Below are 20,274 nucleotides of genomic sequence, written 5' to 3'. Positions count from 1 at the left end.
ACTTCTTCACTTGTCCTGCCTTTTCTAGTGACAAAACCATCAGTGAGCCCATCCTTCTATGCTGTTATATCTAACATCATTATAGAGGAGGAATCTGTATAGGTTCTGAAGTTGCTTAACTTCAGGCTGAATTGTAGTAATGTGATGGCCGGGCTGATACCTGCGGGACACAGCGGTTTGGGCCGACTACTGCACAAAATGTTCGAGCTCTTCTCCTGCTCTCCCTGCCCGCGACCTAGCAGTTCCAGCGCCAGAATTTATAGACTCCCGCCCCGTTTGTGATGTCACTGCGGGCAGGTCTATAAATAGAGGACAGCAGCGGGCCCGGGCCGGTTGCGGTTTGGGAGGGGCACATCACTACTGAGTTGGATCCTGGTCAAGAAGGAGTGGGAGAGGAGAAGTGCATGCCTCCAATATTTGGATGTTGTATTTCAGTGTCTGGGAACAGGTTTATGGGAAAAAAGTTCCCCTCCCCACATATTCATCCTAGGCTTGGCCCCTCAAATGCCTACACAGAAAATATGGTCACCAGTAGCGATCCTAGAGGGGGGCAGGCCCTGGTGCGTGACGCGCAGCCGGGCCCCGCCCCCCTCCGTACGGCCGCATTTTCAGCGGCGAACGGACTGCCGTGGGGCCCTGAGGGGGTGCGGGCCCCGGCCCGCTCGCACCCCCTGCTCCCCAGGTAGTTCCACCACTGTTCACTTTCTATTATTCCAAGTACAGTTATGAGACCTGTTATCCAGAATGCTCGGGACCTGGGGTTTTCCGGATTAAGGATCTTTCCATAACTTCACACTTTGTCTACTAGAATGTGAACATTAAAAATAAATAAAAATAAAAAATAAGCCCAATTCTTTTGCTTCTAATACCGACTAATTATATCTTAGTTTTAATGGAATACCAAGTACTGATATTATTACAGAGAAAAAGTTGTTTTTAAAAATTCGGAGATGGCCTGCCAGTAATTCAGAACTTTCTGGATAACGGGTTTCCAGGTAACAGGTTTCCGGATAACGGATCCCATACCTGTACCAAGGGCTAATAAACCCATAGGTCTTTATTCCTCTTCCTGTTATCAGAATGGTATTCTGGGCATGTTTTGCTGCAGAGCTCACCCCCATTCCCTTTATGCCTAGAATACAAGCATTTTGTTGATGTACCTGGTGCATAAAAATGAGCCAAGCAGTTTAGCAGTGTGGAAGAGAGCAGATTAGTAATCAAGAGCAGTGCTATAGGATAAGTAGCTCTTATTTAGAGAATATAGGTGGAACAGAATAGATTTACAGTCTTATTAAAGGGGAACTATCACAAAAGTGAAAATGTAATATAAGCTTCAGCATACTGAAATAAGAAACTTTCTAAATACAATCAATTAAATATTCTGCATTCTGTTTCTGAAATAATCAAATTTATCTTCACTATCCCTCTCTCAGCATCTGTTTCTCTTCATTCTGTCTTCATGCAGCAATTGGGTGTCAGATATTGATTGACAGTTAGATCCAATATATCTTATAGGGGGGCTCCTTTTGCTTAGAAGATGTATTAGAGCTCACTCTATTAAAGTCACCAGACATCACGTCTCTCTACATGCAGGAATTGTGCAAAAGGCACTTATTTTGTTTGTACTGGAATCAGTTATTTGAGTGAGTTCTAACACATCTGCTAGGAAAGGGAGCCCATCCTCTAAGATATATTGGATCATTCATCTGACACCCAACTCTTGAATGAAGAGAAACAGATGCTGAGAGAGGAAAAGTGAATATAAACTCAATTATTTCAGAAACAATGCAGAATTTTTAAATGATTATATTTAGAAAGTTTCTTACTTCAGTATGAGGAAGTTTATATTACATTTTCAAGTTCTCTGCGTTTCAAGCCATCTATAGATATTGGGCAATTTTTATTATTCTATTTGCATTCTGGAATATCTCCTTGAGAGCTTTCGGTGTTTGTTTTGGGAGAAACTATGGATTCCAGAGAGGCTTCAGGAACCTCTGGGTGAAGTCAAAAATCAATTCTGAGGTTCCTGAAGCCCGTGTACAATCCATATTTTGAGGTGTTGTCTGTTTGACTCCATTGTGGTGCACCTTATTGACTTTGTGTTTCTTGAATGTGTGTTTATTGTAGGGATGCACCGAATCCACTATTTTGGACTCGGCCGAACACCCGAATCCTTAGTGAAAGATTCGGCCGAAGACCAAACCGAATCCAAGGGGTGGGAAGGGGAAACCTTTTTACTTCCTTGCTTTGTGACAAAAAGTCAAACAATTTCCCTCCCCGCCCCTAACTTGCATATGCTAATTAGGATTCCGATTCGGTTTGGCCGGGCTAAAGGATTCGTCCGAATTCAAATCCTGCTGAAAAAGGCCGAATCCCAAACCGAATCCTGGATTCAGTGCATCCCTAGTTTATAGGATAGTGGTTTCCAAACTATGGGGTAGTGGCCTTCCCAGTTGCGGTTAAGAGCCTCGACTGGGGGTGCCCAGACTAAAGGCCAGTTTAGAAAGATTAGGATAAAACGTTTTCTTCACTGGCTTAGAGGATAGATACATCTGGGGTGAAAATATGATCTGCTGCCTTCCACCCAAAAATCTGGCCTTTGTGTGCACTTAAAGTCTGATGCTGTACCTGTCAGTGCCGGTGTATCTAAGCCAGCAAAGAAAACGCACCATATGGCAGTAGTCGGGTAGAATGCCCTTGGGTACTCCTGAAAGCCCAACTTGAAGGTCATTAAAGCTGTAAATACATTATAAGAGACACTCGTTTGGCTAGGTCACCAAATGAGCATATCCTTACTTGATGTGGCCATCAGTGTGCTGAGCCAAATCACAATGACTTGATCTTCTGGCCTCCAGGCCAATGGTCAGATCATAATAGGGTCTATGGAGACACTTTATACAAGGTACACAATATTGGGCTTCATTCATTCCTACTCTACCTATATCATTCTACAGGTGTGGAACCTATTATCCAAAAAGCTTAGGACCTGGGGTTTTCTCAGAAAAGGGATCTTTCTGTAATTAAAGGGATTCTGTCAAGATTTATATGATGTAGTTTTCATTTCTAAATTACACTGTTTACACTGCAAATAATTCACCCTACAATATAAAATTTAATTCCTGAACCAGCAAGTGTATTTTTTTAGTTGTAATATTGATGTGTAGCTGCATCTCAGGTCATTTTGCCTGGTCATGTGCTTTCAGAAAGAGCCAGCACTTTAGGGTGGAACTGCTTTCTGGTAGGCTATATGACTATGAAGATTTTCATTCATCCAGGTCATGGTATATCTAGTATAGGTCAATCTAAAAACAACTGGACTTGCTGAGTAATCAATGAAGACGTTTCACTACTCATCCGAGCAGCTTCTTCAGTTCAACTGACTGGTGTGGGAAGAGGTGATTCATGTCAAGGTGGAGAAACCATCCCTGAACAGAGGTGGGGGCCTTCTTCTTCAGTTCAACTGACTGGTGTGGGAAATTCTCGACATATAAACTCTTCCACTAATCCATTTACAATGGCACATTGTAACTCTTCAAAGAGGTGACATCTGAAGAAACTCACAGAGGTGTTGATTCTGTGTAGTTACTGTGATAAGATTATCCAATGTGTCATGCAACTCCTAGATACAGGTGTTACTTGTGAGAGTTGCATGAATGGATGTGTGAAGTGTTCTGAATCCGCCGGGGTACAGATGTTAGAACAGCATTGTATGTAGCAGACAGGTGGTGTCGAAGGCCCCCACCTCTGTTCAGGGATGGTTTCTCCACCTTGACATGAATCACCTCTTCCCACACCAGTCAGTTTAACTGAAGAAGCTGCTCGGATGACTAGTGAAACGTCTTCATTGATTACTCAGCAAGTCCAGTTGTTTTTAGATTGACCTATACTAGATATTTCTGGTAGGCTGTTGTTTCTCCTACTCAATGTAACTGGATGTGTCTCAGTGGGACCTGGATTTTACTATTGAGTGCTGTTCTTAGATCTACCAGGCAGCTGTTATCTTGTGTTAGGGAGCTGCTATCTGGTTACCTTCCGATTATTCTGTTGTTAGGCTGCTGGGGGTGGGGGAGGGAGGAAAGCATACAGCAATAAAGAGTGACTGAAGCACAAGTCACATGACTGGGGGCAGCTGGGAAACTGACAATATGTCTAGCCCCATGTCACATTTGAAAATTTTATATAAAAAAAATATGTTTGCTCTTATGAGAAATGTATTTCAATGCAGAATTCTGCTGGAGCAGCACTATTAACTAATGCATTTGGAAAATAAAAAAAATTCCCATGACAGTATCCATTTAAGTCTTGCAAAATATCATTAAACATTCATTAACCTATAGGATTGTTTTGCCTCTAATGACAATTGGGATTGAGTACACATTAATGTTTTATTAATACGTTTTTTTCAAGCAATCTTTTTTTAAAATTTTAATTATTTGATTAAAATGGAGTCTATGGGAGATAACCTTCCCGTCATTCAGAGCTTTCTGCATAAGGGGTTTCCGGATAACGGCTCCCATACCTGTATCTGGCTTGGACAGTCTGTGGGTGTACTGTCATGGAGAAAAAATTGAACACTGGCCCCTAGGTGGCAGACTTAGAATGTTTAAGGGGGTAGTTATTAAACGTAGCATATACCTGATTTATATTATATGGGCGAAAGGGATCCGACACAGATGTAGACATTCATCTAGCTTGGACGTTAAATAAATCAGCAAATAGTTTCTATATTTGTATTATTATTCATGCTATGTGCAGGATTTATATCTAACATTTCTTTTCTGCCACCTACAAATCTGTCATATTGTACGCCAGCTGAGCACGCCAAATAACTGCCTCCTGCTGGCATTGGTTCATTAGTCCTGAATAGTGAGGCTGCGGCTCGCAGTGGGAATGAGACATTTGCAGCAGGAAATAAAATATTTGGTTGCGGGAGCTCACAAAAAAAAATCATTAATCAGCAATACATTGGGCGCAAGAACAATCCATTCATATAAAACATATTTTTAATATTTTATTCAGCATCAACTACAGTAGTGCATTAGAGGTTCTCTTTAAGTCCAGTGTCTGGGGTATAATCACATCACAGTGAGCCTTTTAAATGTCTCGCAGGGACTGGGCATATTTACCCTTGGTTGTTCAGGCAAACTTTTTGGCATACTTACATGCATCTCAGCAGACGCTGGAGGACAGCCAATCACGCGAGTACATCTTGCTAATGTCATATCAGGCCTTTTAATTTTTTACTGCAGAGAACAGGCTGTATTTTCCCTTTACCTGGGTCAGCAAATACAGATTTGGCAGATTGCTCTGGACCTGGGGTTTTCCAGACAATGAGTCTTTCCATAATTTGGATCTCCATATCTTTAAAGGACCAGTAACATCAAGTTTTTTTTTTTGTTTTTTTTAAAATTGTTGGTATACCACGAAAAAAAACCCACCAAGGGGCACATTTACCTTACTAAGCTCCAGTGAAGGATTCGAAGTAAAAAAACTTTGAATTTCAAAGTTTTTTTTTGGGTACTTCGACCATCGAATAGGCTACTTCAACCTTCGACTACAACTTTGAATCGAACGATTCGAACTAAAAATCGTTTGACTATTTGACCATTCGATAGTCGAAGAATTGTCATTAACCCTCGATATTCGACCCTTAGTAAATGGGCCTCCAAGACTAATTAAACTTTAACACATTTTTTTTTAAACTTTTATTAGCTAATTAACTTTATCGCACAGCCTTTATTAAGAAATAATTTACCGAAACTCCACTTGCGCTCCTCTTCAGAAAAGGCAATCCGCCGATCCATTGTGCGGCACTCAGTTTCTCCTCCCTGCCTTTCTTATAGGAGATAGCCAGGGAGGAGAAATCGAGCGCTGCACGATGGATTGTCACCTTTTCTGAAGAGTGTCGGTAAATAATTTCTTAATAAAGGCTGTGCAATTTTAAAGTTTAATTAGCCTTGGTGTTTTGTTTTTTTTGTGGTATACTAACGAATTCTTTTTAAAAAAATGTTGATTTTACTGGTCCTTGAAAAATTATTTATACTTTAATTAAATTCAGTAGGATTGTTTTCCACCAATATAGATTCATGCAACTTCGTTAACATCAAGTAGTGGTAAAGGTATTGTTTTATTATTACAGGTATGGGACCTGTTATCCAGAATGCTCTGGACCTGGGGTTTTCCAGATAATTTGGATCTTCATGCCTTAAGTCTACTATAAAATCATATAAACTTTAAATAAACCCAATAGGCTGATTTTGCTCCCAATGAGGATTAATTATATCTTAGTTGGGACCAAGTACAAGATACTGTTTTATTATTACAGAGAAAAGGGAAATACTTTTTAAAAAATTTGGATTATTTGGATAAAATGGGGCCAGTGGAAGATGGCTTTTCCGTAATTCTGGACTTTCTGGTTTCCGGATAACGGATCCCATACCTGTACAGAGAAAGGAAATCATTTTAAAAAATTAGAATTATTTGCTTATAGTGTAGTTGGAAATGGCCTTCCTGTAATTTGGAACTTTCTGGAAAACTGGTTTCTGGATATCAGATCCTATATATGTATCACATAGGCAAGTATAAAAGCATATAGGAATTATGTGCTGATCACAAAGGCCTATTATACAGAATAATTTGGGGGTGTCTGTGATTGAGCTCCGACATTATTTTTAGATGATCTTCTATGACCCCTTTTCAACAGCAACTCCCTGTGGTGATGTCAGAGGTGGGTGTAGGTTTATTCATCATGGCGGCTGGGTTGGGTTAAAGGGGTGGTTCATTTTTAAGTTAACTTTTAGTATGTTATAGAATGGCTGATTCCAAGCAGCTTTTCAATTGCCCTTCATTTTTTTTTTATAGTTTTTTAATTATTTGCCTTCTTCTTCTGACAATCTCCAACTTTCAAATGGGGGTCACTGACCCCATCCAAAAAAAACAAATACTCTGTAAGTCTACAAATGTATTGTTATTGCTACTTTTTATTACTCATCTTTCTATTCAGCCCCTTTCCTATTCATATTCCAGTCTCTTATATATATTGGTCCATGGTTGCTAGGGTAATTTGGACCCTAGCATCCAGATTGCTGAAATTGCAAACTGGAGAGCTGCTGAATAAAAAGCCAAATAACTCAAAAACCACAAATACTGAAAAAAAAAATTGCAAATTGTTTCAGACTATCGTTCTCTACAGCATACTAAGGGGCACATTTACTATGGGTCGAATATCGAGGGTTAATTAACCCTCGATATTCAACCGTCAAAGTAAAATCCTTCGACTTCAAATATCGAAGTTGAAGGATTTACCCCATTTCCTTTGATCGAAAATTCGAAGGATTTTAATCCATCGATCAAACTAAATTCCTTTGACCAAAAAAACCTTGGAAAGCAAAGGGGACCTTCCCCATAGGCTAACATTGATGCTCAGTAGGTTTTAGGTGGCGAAGTAGGGGGTCAAAGTTTTTTAAAAGAGACAGTACTTCGACTATCGAATGGTCAATTCAATGGGCGAAGTAGCCAAAAAAATACTTTGAAATTCAAAGTTTTTTTTATTCTAATCCTCGAATCCACTCGAATTTAGTAAATGTGCCCCTTAAAGTTATTTCAAAGGTGAACAACCGCTTTATGTTTGAAAGAGGGCTGGGCATAGTTTGTTGACCGCACTTCACTAGTGGCTTCCATAGCCGGGCATGCATGTGCATGGGTGATAGACTTCCTTTTTGGCACTGTCTGACAGACAGGAGCCATTGCCTCCTGCTTGTTCAACTGTCAGCCCTTCCCACAGGCAGTGCAGAATAGCAATACCTAATACACCTGACACTCTGGAGAACACAAAATGAAGACTTCGTATCACATTGAGGTGTCCATTTGCCAACTGATGTTTGCTTTCAATGATTAGATGCCGTCACACCTTTCTTTACAGCTCTAACACCCTTGCAAAATCCTTAATCCCTCGTGCAAATTGCAGGATTCGGATGAGTCTTTTCATCCTAGAAATAGCTAAACAGGAAACTGGCATTTAATACCAAACAGTAACCGTCATTGGCAGTTTGATCATTACTCAGAAGTTGGTAGAGCAGGATTTTGCCGGAAAACCATGTTTATTTAGTGAATATTAGCTGGCAGTTCTTTTCACGGGAGCTTGTCACTCTTGGCGTCTGTCCCGGGTATGCAATGCCACCTAAATACCGGTGCCCGAAAGCGTTCTCCAGGATATCATCAGGCTCTTTGTTATTAAATGCTCAGTAACCCAACACTATGCAAATCAGCTCCCCTACTGATTTCCTTATTTTACTTTACAGCAAATTTGCGGGGCAGCACCCAAGATTCATTTCAACAGCTGCTAAATATTCCTAAACTGGTCATATACAGGGGCCCTCTGCAATCTGATCAGGAGGGAAGGGGCGGGAGCAAAGATTGGATCAGACCAGTATGAACCACTTTTTTGGCCAAAGATCCTTTCTTTGCAAACTCGCAAAACTAGCATATGTACCCATGCATGGCCAGCTTTATTCTTAAAGGGTCACACTGGGCGTTTCGGGGAGATTTAGTCGCCTGGCGACTAAACGCCACATCTTTTCGGCGACCAATCTCCCCAAACGCCTTCCCTCACTCTTGCGCTGGCTAAAATGAAAAATCTTCGGCACACGCGGCGATTGGTCTTCCGAAGTCGCCCGTAGTTGCCTCACGAGCAACATGTTTTCCCATGACAGTTATTTATCAAGCTCCAAATGTATCCAGTATTTCTAATATCCAACTCCGATTTCCCGAATGGACCTTATCTATGAAGAAAAAAGCCAGAAGAAATAGGGTCAGGCAAACTTCGTAGCTTTCCCGAAAAACTCCAAATTGTTCGGAGTTTTGTGCAAAAACTAAGTTTTTTTCGTAGTTTTCTGAGTTTTTTGCGCAGAAACCACAAATCCAACAGATATCGGTACGGACATCAGCGCAGACACTGGGACCTTCCCCATTGACTTATACAGGACCTTGAGATGCTGCGGTTTCTGAGTTATTAGACCATCGGACTCGAAAACTATGAATTTTTCAAGGTTCAGATATTTGGAGCTTGTTAAATAACTCCCTTAGTGTGTTATATGGGTAATTGTAAGCAATTGTTCAATTGGTCTTCATTATTTATTTGTTATAGTTTTTTCATTATTTGTCTTCTTCTGACTCTGCAGCTTTCAAATGGGGGGATTACTGACCCTGTCTAAAAAACAATTGCTCTGTAAGACTACAATTGTGTTGTTAATGCTACTTTTTATACCTCCTCTTTCTGTTCAGGTCCTTTCCTATTCATATTCCAGTCTCTTATTCAAATTAATGCTTGGTTGCTAGGGGAATTTGTACCCTAGCAACCAGATGGCTGAAATTGCAAACAGGAGAGCTGCAGAATAAAAAGCTAAATAACTCAAAAACCACAAATAATAAAAAATGAAAACCAATTGCAAATTATCTCAGAATATCATTCATTATACATTATACTAACAGTTAACTCAAAGGTGAACAAACACACTCACTAATCATCTATTGTTTGGCTGCTAATTGACCACTATCAGAGCAGACCAAATTAGGATGATATGATCATTTGACCCCCAGGTTAACAGTTGGCTCAAAATGGGACTCCATGGAGACCCTTAAATTAGGCCCTTAGGAAAGGCTGCATCTCTTGTGTGTTGAGTATCTAACCTTAGTGAGATATCTACTATATCTAATCAGCAGCAGAATAATATCTGTCCCCTCTCCTACTCAAGGATAGCTTATTCCATCAGGCTCAGGTGCTTCTGTGTGCCATGAGCCTCATTCTGCAGCTTATAGGGGCCCCCCCATAACAGACCAATAAACTGCCGACAGAAGCAACCTGATAGGGTAGCCTGTCCCTTGCATTAATGCAATCCACCTGTCCAATGTAAAGGGCAGGCTGAGCAGCCATATTCAACAATTCTTTTTGGAAAACATCTGCAGAAAATACATCTCGCTGCCTATGAGCCTTAGGAGCTTTGCTTTGTTAAACAGGGTGGTTCATTTTCAGGTTAACTTTTAGTATGTCATAGAATGGCCAATTCTTAGCAGCTTTTCAATTGGCCTTCATTCTTGATTTTTTTATTAAGGTAATTCATTTGCTTCCTCCTCCATGGGGCAGCCCATAAAACAATTGCTCCGTGAGGCTTCATTTCTATTGTTATTGATACTTTTTAATACTTATATTTTGATTAGTGCCTCTCCAATACATCTTCCAGTCTCATTCAAACCACTGACTATGTACCAGCAAAAACCTAGAGAGAACCTAGATACAGTAGCTGCTAAACAAAAACCAATTCATTCAAAAGCCACAAAAAAAATGAAGACCAGTTGCAATTTGGCTCAGAATGCCACTGTCTTCACCATTCTACATGTTGATTTAAATGTGAACTACCCCTTACAGGATAGTGGATTCGGTGCAACCCTAATTCTAACAGCTGTCTTTAATGAAACTCAGGGATTCTGCTCAGCAGGGACAAAGATAAGAAATGTATCAACTAAATGTATCAATTAAGAACAGTTTAGAGGGTCGGCGACCCCCCCAGAGCTGCTTTAGAAGGTGAAAAATTACACTTTACACTTCAATATTAGAAAAACAGGCGCACATAGAAAATAGAAAGTAATTGGAAAAAGTCTTTATTTCTGGTGAACTATCTGAAAACAACTGAACTGAAAAAAGTGTTTAAAGGTGAGCACCCCGTCTAACGGGAAATAGTTTATTAAAATTAGATGCAGTAATAGTGGAACATTCACATGCAAATGTGTGCATTGTAGGGATGTACCAAATCCACTATTTTGGATTCGGCTGAACCCCCGAATCTTTTGTGAAGAACCAAATCTGAATCCTAATTTGCATATGCAAATTAGGAGGGAACATTTTTTACTTCCTTGTTTTGTGACAAAAAGTCATGCGATTTCCCTCCCACCCCTAATTTGCATATGTAAATTAGGATTCGGTTCAGCCGGGCAGAAGGATTTGGCCGAATCCTGCTGAAAAATGCCGAATCCTGGATTCTGTGCATCCCTAGTGCCAGGTCTGGATTGAGAACTGAAATAGGCCCTGGCATTTCAGGTACACAGAGGACGAATCAGCCCACACAGAGGCCCAAACAGCCCTCACCAGCCCACTAAACACTGACTTTCTATGCGACCTTATAGCAGCCCCTCTGGCATTTTCCAGAACCCACTGATTGCCACTCTGGGCCTGCCTAGTGCATTGGTATATAAAGGCCAACTAAAGCCTGACTTAGGGTTAGGAACAGCCTTATGATAGTGAAGGTCCATGCCTCCCCCGATTTTTCACTGTAGCTTCCAATCCTTCTTATATTACTAGACCTTCTGAAAGGAACATGCTCAGCAGCCCTGAGCTTTTTGTAGTGATTTCATGATTTCCCTTCCATCTACTGAATAATGTATATCCCCAATCACCAGCATTGATAGCTGATGCAGACTGCGCTTTTTTCCTATACAGTGATGTAAAGCACATTTTACCATCCCATAATGTGAAAAACAATGAAGTCTAACTGTGTGTGTGTCCTCTTCCCTAACAGATTTGGACATGCAGCTGTATGACATGGGATATCCCTCGGAGGAAGAGCCGGCTTGTTTGGTGGATTTTGATGATCTTGCGGCATTTGAGGTGAGTCCTGTGTCCATGGGAAGGCGACGACAGCCGTTGGCTTGGAGCTATCAAGAAGGCAGGATTTTATAGTAACATGGAATCTCCAGGCAGCGGAGTCAGCAGTGTGCAAATCTCATTTCATTCCCTCGGGTCGTCCTGCACTGTCACACCTTGTTTTACCTGTTCTTGGGAGAATCAGTCCATTAAGCCGGGGCAGAGTGCAGTGAGCCAAGCCACATGTTACCACTGACCTTTTCATGGTGTATGTAGTGGCGTCTGGGAATTTACTTGGTTCTCAGGTGTCACTTGCTCTCTATGTGCTCCCGGTTCTCTCCTGGGCATATAGGCACCAAATCACTGCAGTTGCCAAGAATTGCTCCTCAGGAAGCGTTTGTTATAAGGAAATAAGGCAGTAATGATTTGGGTTGGTGGCGCTACTCTGTGTTTAAAGGCGAAGGAAAGTCGGTATTTACTTGGGGGTGCCAAAAGTTAGGCACCCCCAAGTGATTGTATATACTTACCTGACTCCAAGTAGTATTACAGGGCTGTAGTTGAGTAATCTGTTTCAGCTGCCAGTGCAGATCTGCAGCACCCAATAGACTGTCCCCCCTACACTGGGCCAAAGTGCAGTTCAGCATGTAACAGAGGAAATTAATGGCATTACACATTATACTGTAAAGTGCAGCCAGCACAGGGTTCAAGGGGCATCGCCCTCCAATTCTCTAATACCCCTGCATTAATGTGATTTGTCAATCCTAGGATTAAAGGGCCTGCCTTTAACAATCAGTTGCTAATGTACAGACAGTGATTACATTTTCATGGAGATGGTTTAACTCACAAAAGTGTGTAATAATGGCTGGGAAAATAGAATTATTTAGTAGTGTTTACATCCATTTTCCATTCAGCCGCAACTCAAGTCTGTATGGATAATTTAAACATGATTTAATTCTGAGTATTACATGTTAATGGAAGTTGCCATATTGCATATAGATTTTAAAAAAGTCTACAGAAAAGGCCACATCTGAGGCAAACATTATGGCAGCTCCCTCCTCCATACAGTGCTAATATGCAGTGCACACGAGCTCTGATTTCATATTGCATTTACTGTTAAAGGGGTTTACCTTCAAACAACTCGTTGTTTTCAGATAGATCACCAGAAACAACGACTTTTTCCAATGACTTTCCATTTTCTATGTGTGACCGTTTTTCTAATATTGAAGTGTAAGGGCACACAGGCAGATTCGGGGAGATTTAGACGCCTGGCAACCAATCGCCTTTTCTTCGGGGCGACAATCTACCCAAACTGCCTTCCGACTGTTAAATGAAAAATCGCCTGCGGCAATGCACTCGCGGCACTTCGATTTCCGAAGTCGCCCAAAGTTTCCTCGTGAGGCAACTTCGGGAGACTTTGGAAATCGAAGCGCCGCGAGTGCCATTGCACTGGCATTTATTATATTATATTATATTATAGCAGGGGGAAGGCAGTTTGGTTAGATTGTCGCCCCGAAGAAGAGGCGATTAGTCGACAGGCGACTAAATCTCCCCAAATCTGCCTGTATACCCCTGCCCTAAAGTGTCATTTTTCACCTTCTGAAGCAGCTCTGGATGGGGGGGTCACCAACCCTATAAAACTGTTCTAAATTGATACATTTAGCAGAAGCTCTGGGTTTCATAACAGGCAGCTCTGCTTTGTGTGACAAGCAAAATTTTTTGGCATTTTTTAGCGTACTGCAGTGCTGTGTGCTTGTTACAACCAATCAGCAGTTAGCTTTCATCTGTCAGAGCAGCAGCATAATGAAAGCAGGTGTCTGACTGGCTGCAGCAGTTTAATTTCTATGTTAGTAAAACAACCTCTTAAAGGGGTTTTTCACCTTCAAACAACTAGTTGTTTTCAGATAGATCACTAAAAATAACGAAGTTTTCCAATTATGTGCCACCGTTTTTTCTAATATTGAAGAGTAAAGTGTAATTTTTCACCTTCTAAAGCAGCTTTGGGAGGGGGGGTCGCCGACCCTGTAAACTGTTCTAAATTGAAACATTTAGTTGATACATTTCTTATCTTTGTCCCTGCTGAGCAGAATCTCTGGGTTTCATTACAGGCAGCTGTTAGAATTGATATACAATAGTTACTGATACTCCAGAGATGCTGCTGAGAAATGGATCAACTAAATGTTGTAAAATTGTAACAGTTTAGAGTCTGCACCTGAATTACTGAGCTGCCAGACTCAAACACCAGAGACACGAACATTCAACTTAAAACTTATATTTTGGAAAAACATTAAAAAATAAATAATGGAAAGTAACTGCAAAAAGGTCTTTATTTCTGGGGAACAATCTGAAAACAACTGAATTTAAAAAAATGTTTGGAAGGCGAACAACCCCTGTAATCAATAGGTTCACAGACTCTTTTATTAATGAATCAGGAAGATTAGAGATAAACAGAAAAACACCACTTTTGGGAGGAAAGTTTCTTTGCAGGTTCAATGTACCAATTCTTCTTTGTCCATATGGATCCGTTATCTGCTGACATAGCACCTGATCTGAGTGTCCTCATTCATTTCTGCCATAAAGCAGGACAGAACTGCTGCTTTGTGAACGAGAGGAAGAAAACAAAAACCTAATTAAATTCCTTTCAGATAAAGTTCATTGTTACCTATGAGAGCACACCAGGCTGCTTTAAATGTAGTCCGTGTGGCTTGCCTCATACATGACAATGAAAACCATAGATATAAATAGATAAAGGAACTTACTCTGTTTCCTACCCTTGCACAAGAGGAGGGATCAAGAGAGTAGAACTGACAGTTGAGCCGCTGGGAGGAAAGCAATTGGACAGGTCACGATAAGAGACAGTCCCTTCCCAGAGATAATTTGCCATATAGAGCGGCGGTAGAAACAATGAGCAACCAAAAACAGGTATATTTTATACACAGCTTAGATATTTCTGATTGATATCAATCCTCAAACTATTTAAATACAAGCTATAAGCTTTCAGATGCCTGACTGGCACACGGAGCAAATACATGGTACAGGGGTGGGCAGAGGATGGCAGTGATGCTGGGTGCAAATAGTGGGTTGTGACACAGTGGATAAATTGGGGCAGGATAAGTAGACTTGGAGTGTTAGAGTGGTGCAGGGCAGAAATTCTGCACTGGCAGGTTATTGGTCCACTCACTATTTATTGGGCTGTTTGGGCCTCTGTGTACTTGACATGCCAGGGCCTATTTTAAATCTCAATCCAGGACTTGCCCTAGAGGTCACATGATCAGCATCCAAGATATACAGCTATGCAATAATAATAACAACTGTGGCTACAGCTGTAAGAATACAAAAAGCCAGCCCGTGGCCTCCCATATGCTGCCAAGCTACGATTCCCAGCTTCCCACTGGCAAACCAATAAAATTCTGTAGTTCAACAACATCTTGGGAGCCATGGGAAACACATTATTGTGGACTTGCTAGTTAGTGTTTTTTTTTTTAATGAACTTTTCATGTAATGTGTAGTATAATATAGACATAGTTGCGGTTGCTCTTTATTATGTTTTCTTTGAGGTTTTTTTTTTTTTTTTAATAATGTCTTTATTTGCACCAATTAAACATATCAACAAACAAACAAAATGGAATGCCATATAGTATTGTCATTTTACATAGGGTTACAAATAAAAAGGAAGTAGACCTACACACAAGGGTTTCCCCCGGCCTACTCCCACATTCCTCAATATATATTACAAAATAAACCACCCCATCTCTGTTGATCAATATCATTAAATATAAAAATTATATTGATCTTTGAGGTTTTTAAATACAATCACCTTTTGTTTGGATGCAATTACCTGGTTACCATGGTGCCCCTTACCCTGGCAAGCAAACAATGGTTTGAAGAGAAAGCTAGGTGATAAAAATAATGAATAATAAACAGCCTGCCTGAGCTGCCCAGGTATTGGGATTTGAGAAAAAAGGCAAATAATTTAAATATGTTCATTGTATCATAATATCTAAAATAGAATTCAGTCCTGTTGTGACCTGCAGTGTCAGACTATGGGGGTCCGGGGCTGTTACATCAGGGTCCTGAACACACCTGCTGGGGCCCTCAATCCCCCCCCCCATGCTAACTCCAGGGCCCCCCGCAGCCCTCCTCCATCGCCCTCCCCCCAGCCAGTGTGTGCCTGCTATAATGCTGTCAGTCAGGGAGGGGGGAAGTTTGGGAGCTTCAGGCAGGAGCACTTATCCGTATCTAGTTGATAAAGTTCTCTTTGCCCTGTTGCTTTGCCATTAAGAGACACACTTGGAGATTTAGTTGCCCAGCAAAAAATCGCCTCTTCTTCAGGCGACTAATCTCCCCAAACTGCCTTCCCGCTGGCTAGAATCTAAATCGCTGGTGGCATGGCACTTGGAGTGATTAGTTTTCCGAAGTCGCCAAAAATTGCCTCACGAGGAAACAAATCGATTTAGATTCTAGCTGGCAGGAAGGCATCACAGCGAGATTAGTCGCCCGAAGTAGAGGCGATTTGTCGCCTCTAATCTCCCTGAATCTCCATGTGCGTCTCTGCTCTTAAAGCTGTAGCTTATGGCTATTGGCTAGGCTATGTGCTTTTAATTCCCAGGAGCAGTCTCTATGTCTGGGAATTTTTATCTCCCCTGGTCTCCAAATGGACCATCTGCATAGAAAAATCATGACCAGAAATTCACTCTCACTCTGTAGCATAAAGGCGCTTAAAGGGACGTCATAGCCAGCAGTCAGTTGTTATAAATGGCACAACATTTACACCAGGTCTAGTAACCCATAGCAACCAGCAAGTCGTATTTATAATACACATCTTTTAAAGCAAGCATCTGATTGGTGCTGTGGGTTACTAGCTCTGGTGCAAGCATACCCTTTACTAAATGAAGCCATTTCAAGGTATTTCTTCTAGAGCAGGGATCCCCAACCTTTAGAACCCATGAGCAACATTGAGAAGTAAAAGGAGTTGGGGAGCAACACTAGCATGAAAAATGTTCTTTGGGTGCCAAATAAGGGCTGTGATTGGCCTTATAGTAGCCCCTATATGGATTGTCAACCAACATTGAGGCTCTGTTTGGCAGTACAACTAGTTTTTCTACAACCAAAACTTGCCTCCAAGCCTGGAATTTGAAAATAATCACCTGCTTTGAGGACACGGAGAGCAACATTCAAGGAGTTGGAGAGCAACATGTTGCTCACGAGCTACTGGTTGGGGACCACTGTTCTAGAGCAATACCTCTACAGCCATGAGCATTAAAGGGACAGTTCACCATAAACTTAGACTTAGTACGTTATAGTTCTAAACTTTTCAATAGCTTTTAAATGATTTGCCTTCCTCTTTCCTGCATTTTATTGCTTATCTCTCTATTCAGCCCTTCTCCTATTGATCTCCCAGTCATTCAAACAACTGCCTATGTGTTACGGTCAGGCGGTCCCTAGCAACCAGATAGCTGCTGAAATTTCAAACTGAACCGAAAAACTAAATAATTCAAAAACCACAAAATGAAGACCCATTGCAAATAGTTTCAGGATATCTGCATCATACTAATAGTTAATTTAAAGCCGAACTACCACTTGTCTGGCAGGGGTGGCACATTGTGCCCCTTTCTGTGTAATTCTGATATGCTGCCCAGTGATCAATGTAATAATGGCCTAATGTTGGCAGCCGCGCTCCATCTGTTGGTGCAGTAGAGCATTTGGCCCTGGGAATGTTGGAAGCTGCAGTTTAGCAACAATGAAATGTTCTAAATAAGCCCATCCAGCCTTATCCTTGGTTTAGTTTGTAAATACAGGCAAACTTTTTATTGTTAGCAGCTGTTCTGCAAAAGTTTTATGGTTCTCCCTGCTTTGGTTGGGAAGAGGTTAACAGAGTGTGCAGTATTGTTGCCAGTGTAGGCAGCAGCAGGAGCAAGGTGCTGTGCATGTGAGGGGTTAAGGGCAGGAGGAGTGTACCTGAGCTCCATGTGACACACAACAGGTCTGTCCCCTCCCAGCTCCAGGGAGACGCTGGAGGTCAGAAACAAAAGCCACTCTATATTCCCTGCTCTCACTCACTGGCTTCCTGGATTATTCCCCTTCCCGGCTTCCACCCAGTCTCACACTGAAGCTGCTTTCTCTCCCCAGCGCTGGCACAAGCGGGCGGCTGCTAGGCCTGTCAGGGGGGATGCCATGCAGTCCTGTAAGGATGGAATATCAGGTGAGTTTCAGGGAGCGTTTCGCTCGGGCGTGATTAACTGGGCAGGGAATACAGTAAGGAACACGCAGGTGTAATGTACTGTAGTGGGACCCAGGTGTAATGCAGCCCAGTGGCACAGGTGGGACGCAGGTTTAATGCAGCCCAGTGGCACAGGTGGGACGCAGGTTTAATGCAGTCCAGTGGCACAGGTGGGACGCAGATGAAATGCAGCCCAGTGGTACAGGTGGGACGCAGGTTTAATGCAGCCCAGTGGCACAGGTGGGACGCAGGTTTAATGCAGCCCAGTGGCACAGGTGGGACACAGATGTAATGCAACCCAGTGGCACAGGTGGGATGCAGGTGTAATGCAGCCCAGTGGCACAGGTGGGACACAGATGTAATGCAGCCCAGTGGCACAGGTGGGACGCAGGTGAAATGCAGCCCAGTGGCACAGGTGGGACACAGATGTAATGCAGCCCAGTGGCACAGGTGGGACGCAGGTGAAATGCAGCCCAGTGGCACAGGTGGGACACAGATGTAATGCAGCCCAGTGGCACAGGTGGGACGCAGGTTAAATGCAGCCCAGTGGCACAGGTGGGACGCAGGTTTAATGCAGCCCAGTTGCACAGGTGGGATGCAGATGTAATGCAGCCCAGTGGCACAGGTGGGACGCAGGTGAAATGCCACCCAGTGGCACAGGTGGGACACAGATGTAATGCAGCCCAATGGCACAGGTGGGACGCAGGTTTAATGCAGCCCAGTGGCACAGGTGGGACGCAGGTTTAATGCAGCCCAGTGGCACAGGTGGGACACAGATGTAATGCAACCCAGTGGCACAGTTGGGACGCAGGTGCAATGCAGCTCAGTTCCACAGGTGGAACGCAGGTGATGCAGCCCAGTGGCACAGGTGGGACACAGATGCAATGCAGCCCAGTGGCACAGGTGGGACGCAGGTGATGCAGCCCAGTGGCACAGGTGGAACGCAGGTGTAATGCAGCCCAGTGGCACAGGTGGGTAATTTAGTGTGTGACTCACTAGGTTGATGGATATCAGGGTATGCTGTGAATATATTACATGTCTGTATTGAACTGTACTTGGGATTCATATGTATTGCCACATATAAGGGCTCCTCTACCAACACTGTCCAAAATTTGGTTGCAAAACACCATTATTTTTTTTGCCAGAATGTATCAGTGTATTTTATGAATATGCTAATACAATACTCTAAATCACCTTTCAAACTAGAATTCCCAGCATTCACTGGAGCATTTCAGCAACACACATTGGTCCATAGGGTGGGCAGACCTGCCTTAGTAGGTGCTTATTGGTGTGTTTGCTCCAGGCTAGTAAATAATATGATTTCCTTGCCCTGCATTAGCTGAATAATGGGCTGCATGTACAGCGCTGTGTTTCTGGGTTTACATAGATGAGGAAAGCAGGCTAATGAGCCGTGGCTGACGAGCTGATTATTAGCTAAGCGTTCAGTTAATGTAGAAACCAGTGTGTTATTAAATGTCTCAACTAACAGGGAAGTGAGATAACCGTGTGATCACTAGTCATGTAAGGCTGCAGGATGTTGACTTACTAAGTGCCTTATTGCCCTGCTCTCTGTATGGCTCCTTTCTGCTTTGAGACATATCCAATGTAAGCTTGGGCATCAGCTTGCTCTCTTATACATGCATTGCCCAGGTGTAACCCGCTGTTTACTGAAAACTGATACTTGGCAGGGGCTGCATTATGTAGCCAGTAAGTAGGCCACTACAGCAGTGCAGGATCCCAGAAGCATTAGCCTATCGCAGTGATTCCCAACCAGTGGCTCCTGAGCAACATGCTGCCCACCAACCCCTTGGATGTTGATTTCAGTGGCCTCAAAGCAGGTGCATGTTTTTCAATTCAGGCTTGGAGGCAAGTTTTGGTTTAATAAAAAACAGGTGTACTGCCAAATAGAGCCTCCTGTAGGTTACCTGTCCACATAGGGGCCACTCACAGCCATTATTGGCATCCCCAGGGGATATGTTCATGCTTATGTTCCTCCCCAACTCTTTCTACATTTGAATGTGGCTCACTGGTAAAAAATAGTGGGGACCCCAGGCCTATTGGCTAACCGTATGCTGGATGTTAGCCTGCAGCAGCCTTTGATTGGCTGACCTGTTAGCCGTGTGCTGTGTAGAGCAGTGGCCCCCAACAGTAGCTCGTGAGTAACATATTGCTCTCCAACCTCTTGGATGTTGCTCCCAGTGGCCTCAAAGCAGGAGCTTATTTTTAAATTCTTGGCTTGGAGACAAGTTTTGGTTGTATAAAAACCAGGTGCACTGACAAACAGAGCCTCAATGTAGGTTGACAATCCACATAGGGGCTACTGAATACCCAATCAGAGCACTTATTTGGCACCCCAAGAACATTTTTCATGCTAGTGTTGCTCCTCAACTCCTTTTACTTCTGAATGTTGCTCACAGGTTCA

The 20,274-nt window shown here is 42.5% G+C and overlaps 1 protein-coding gene across 2 annotated transcripts in view; it reads left to right on the top strand.

Moving 5' to 3' along the window:
* Positions 1 to 20,274, top strand: part of rab11fip3.S (RAB11 family interacting protein 3 (class II) S homeolog) — a 68,485-nt gene that overhangs the window by 26,483 nt on the left and 21,728 nt on the right. For both annotated transcript variants that reach the window (XM_018239233.2, XM_018239231.2), the window contains exon 3: positions 11,571 to 11,659. In XM_018239233.2, coding sequence (XP_018094722.1) covers positions 11,571 to 11,659 — 89 coding nt within the window. The remainder of the gene's footprint in view (positions 1 to 11,570; positions 11,660 to 20,274) is intronic.

This window comes from Xenopus laevis, chromosome 9_10S (genome assembly GCF_017654675.1).
Source record: "Xenopus laevis strain J_2021 chromosome 9_10S, Xenopus_laevis_v10.1, whole genome shotgun sequence".
Taxonomy (NCBI): domain Eukaryota; kingdom Metazoa; phylum Chordata; class Amphibia; order Anura; family Pipidae; genus Xenopus; species Xenopus laevis.
The sequence above is the reverse complement of the archived record's forward strand: the minus strand, read 5'-3'. Positions and strand labels throughout refer to the sequence as shown.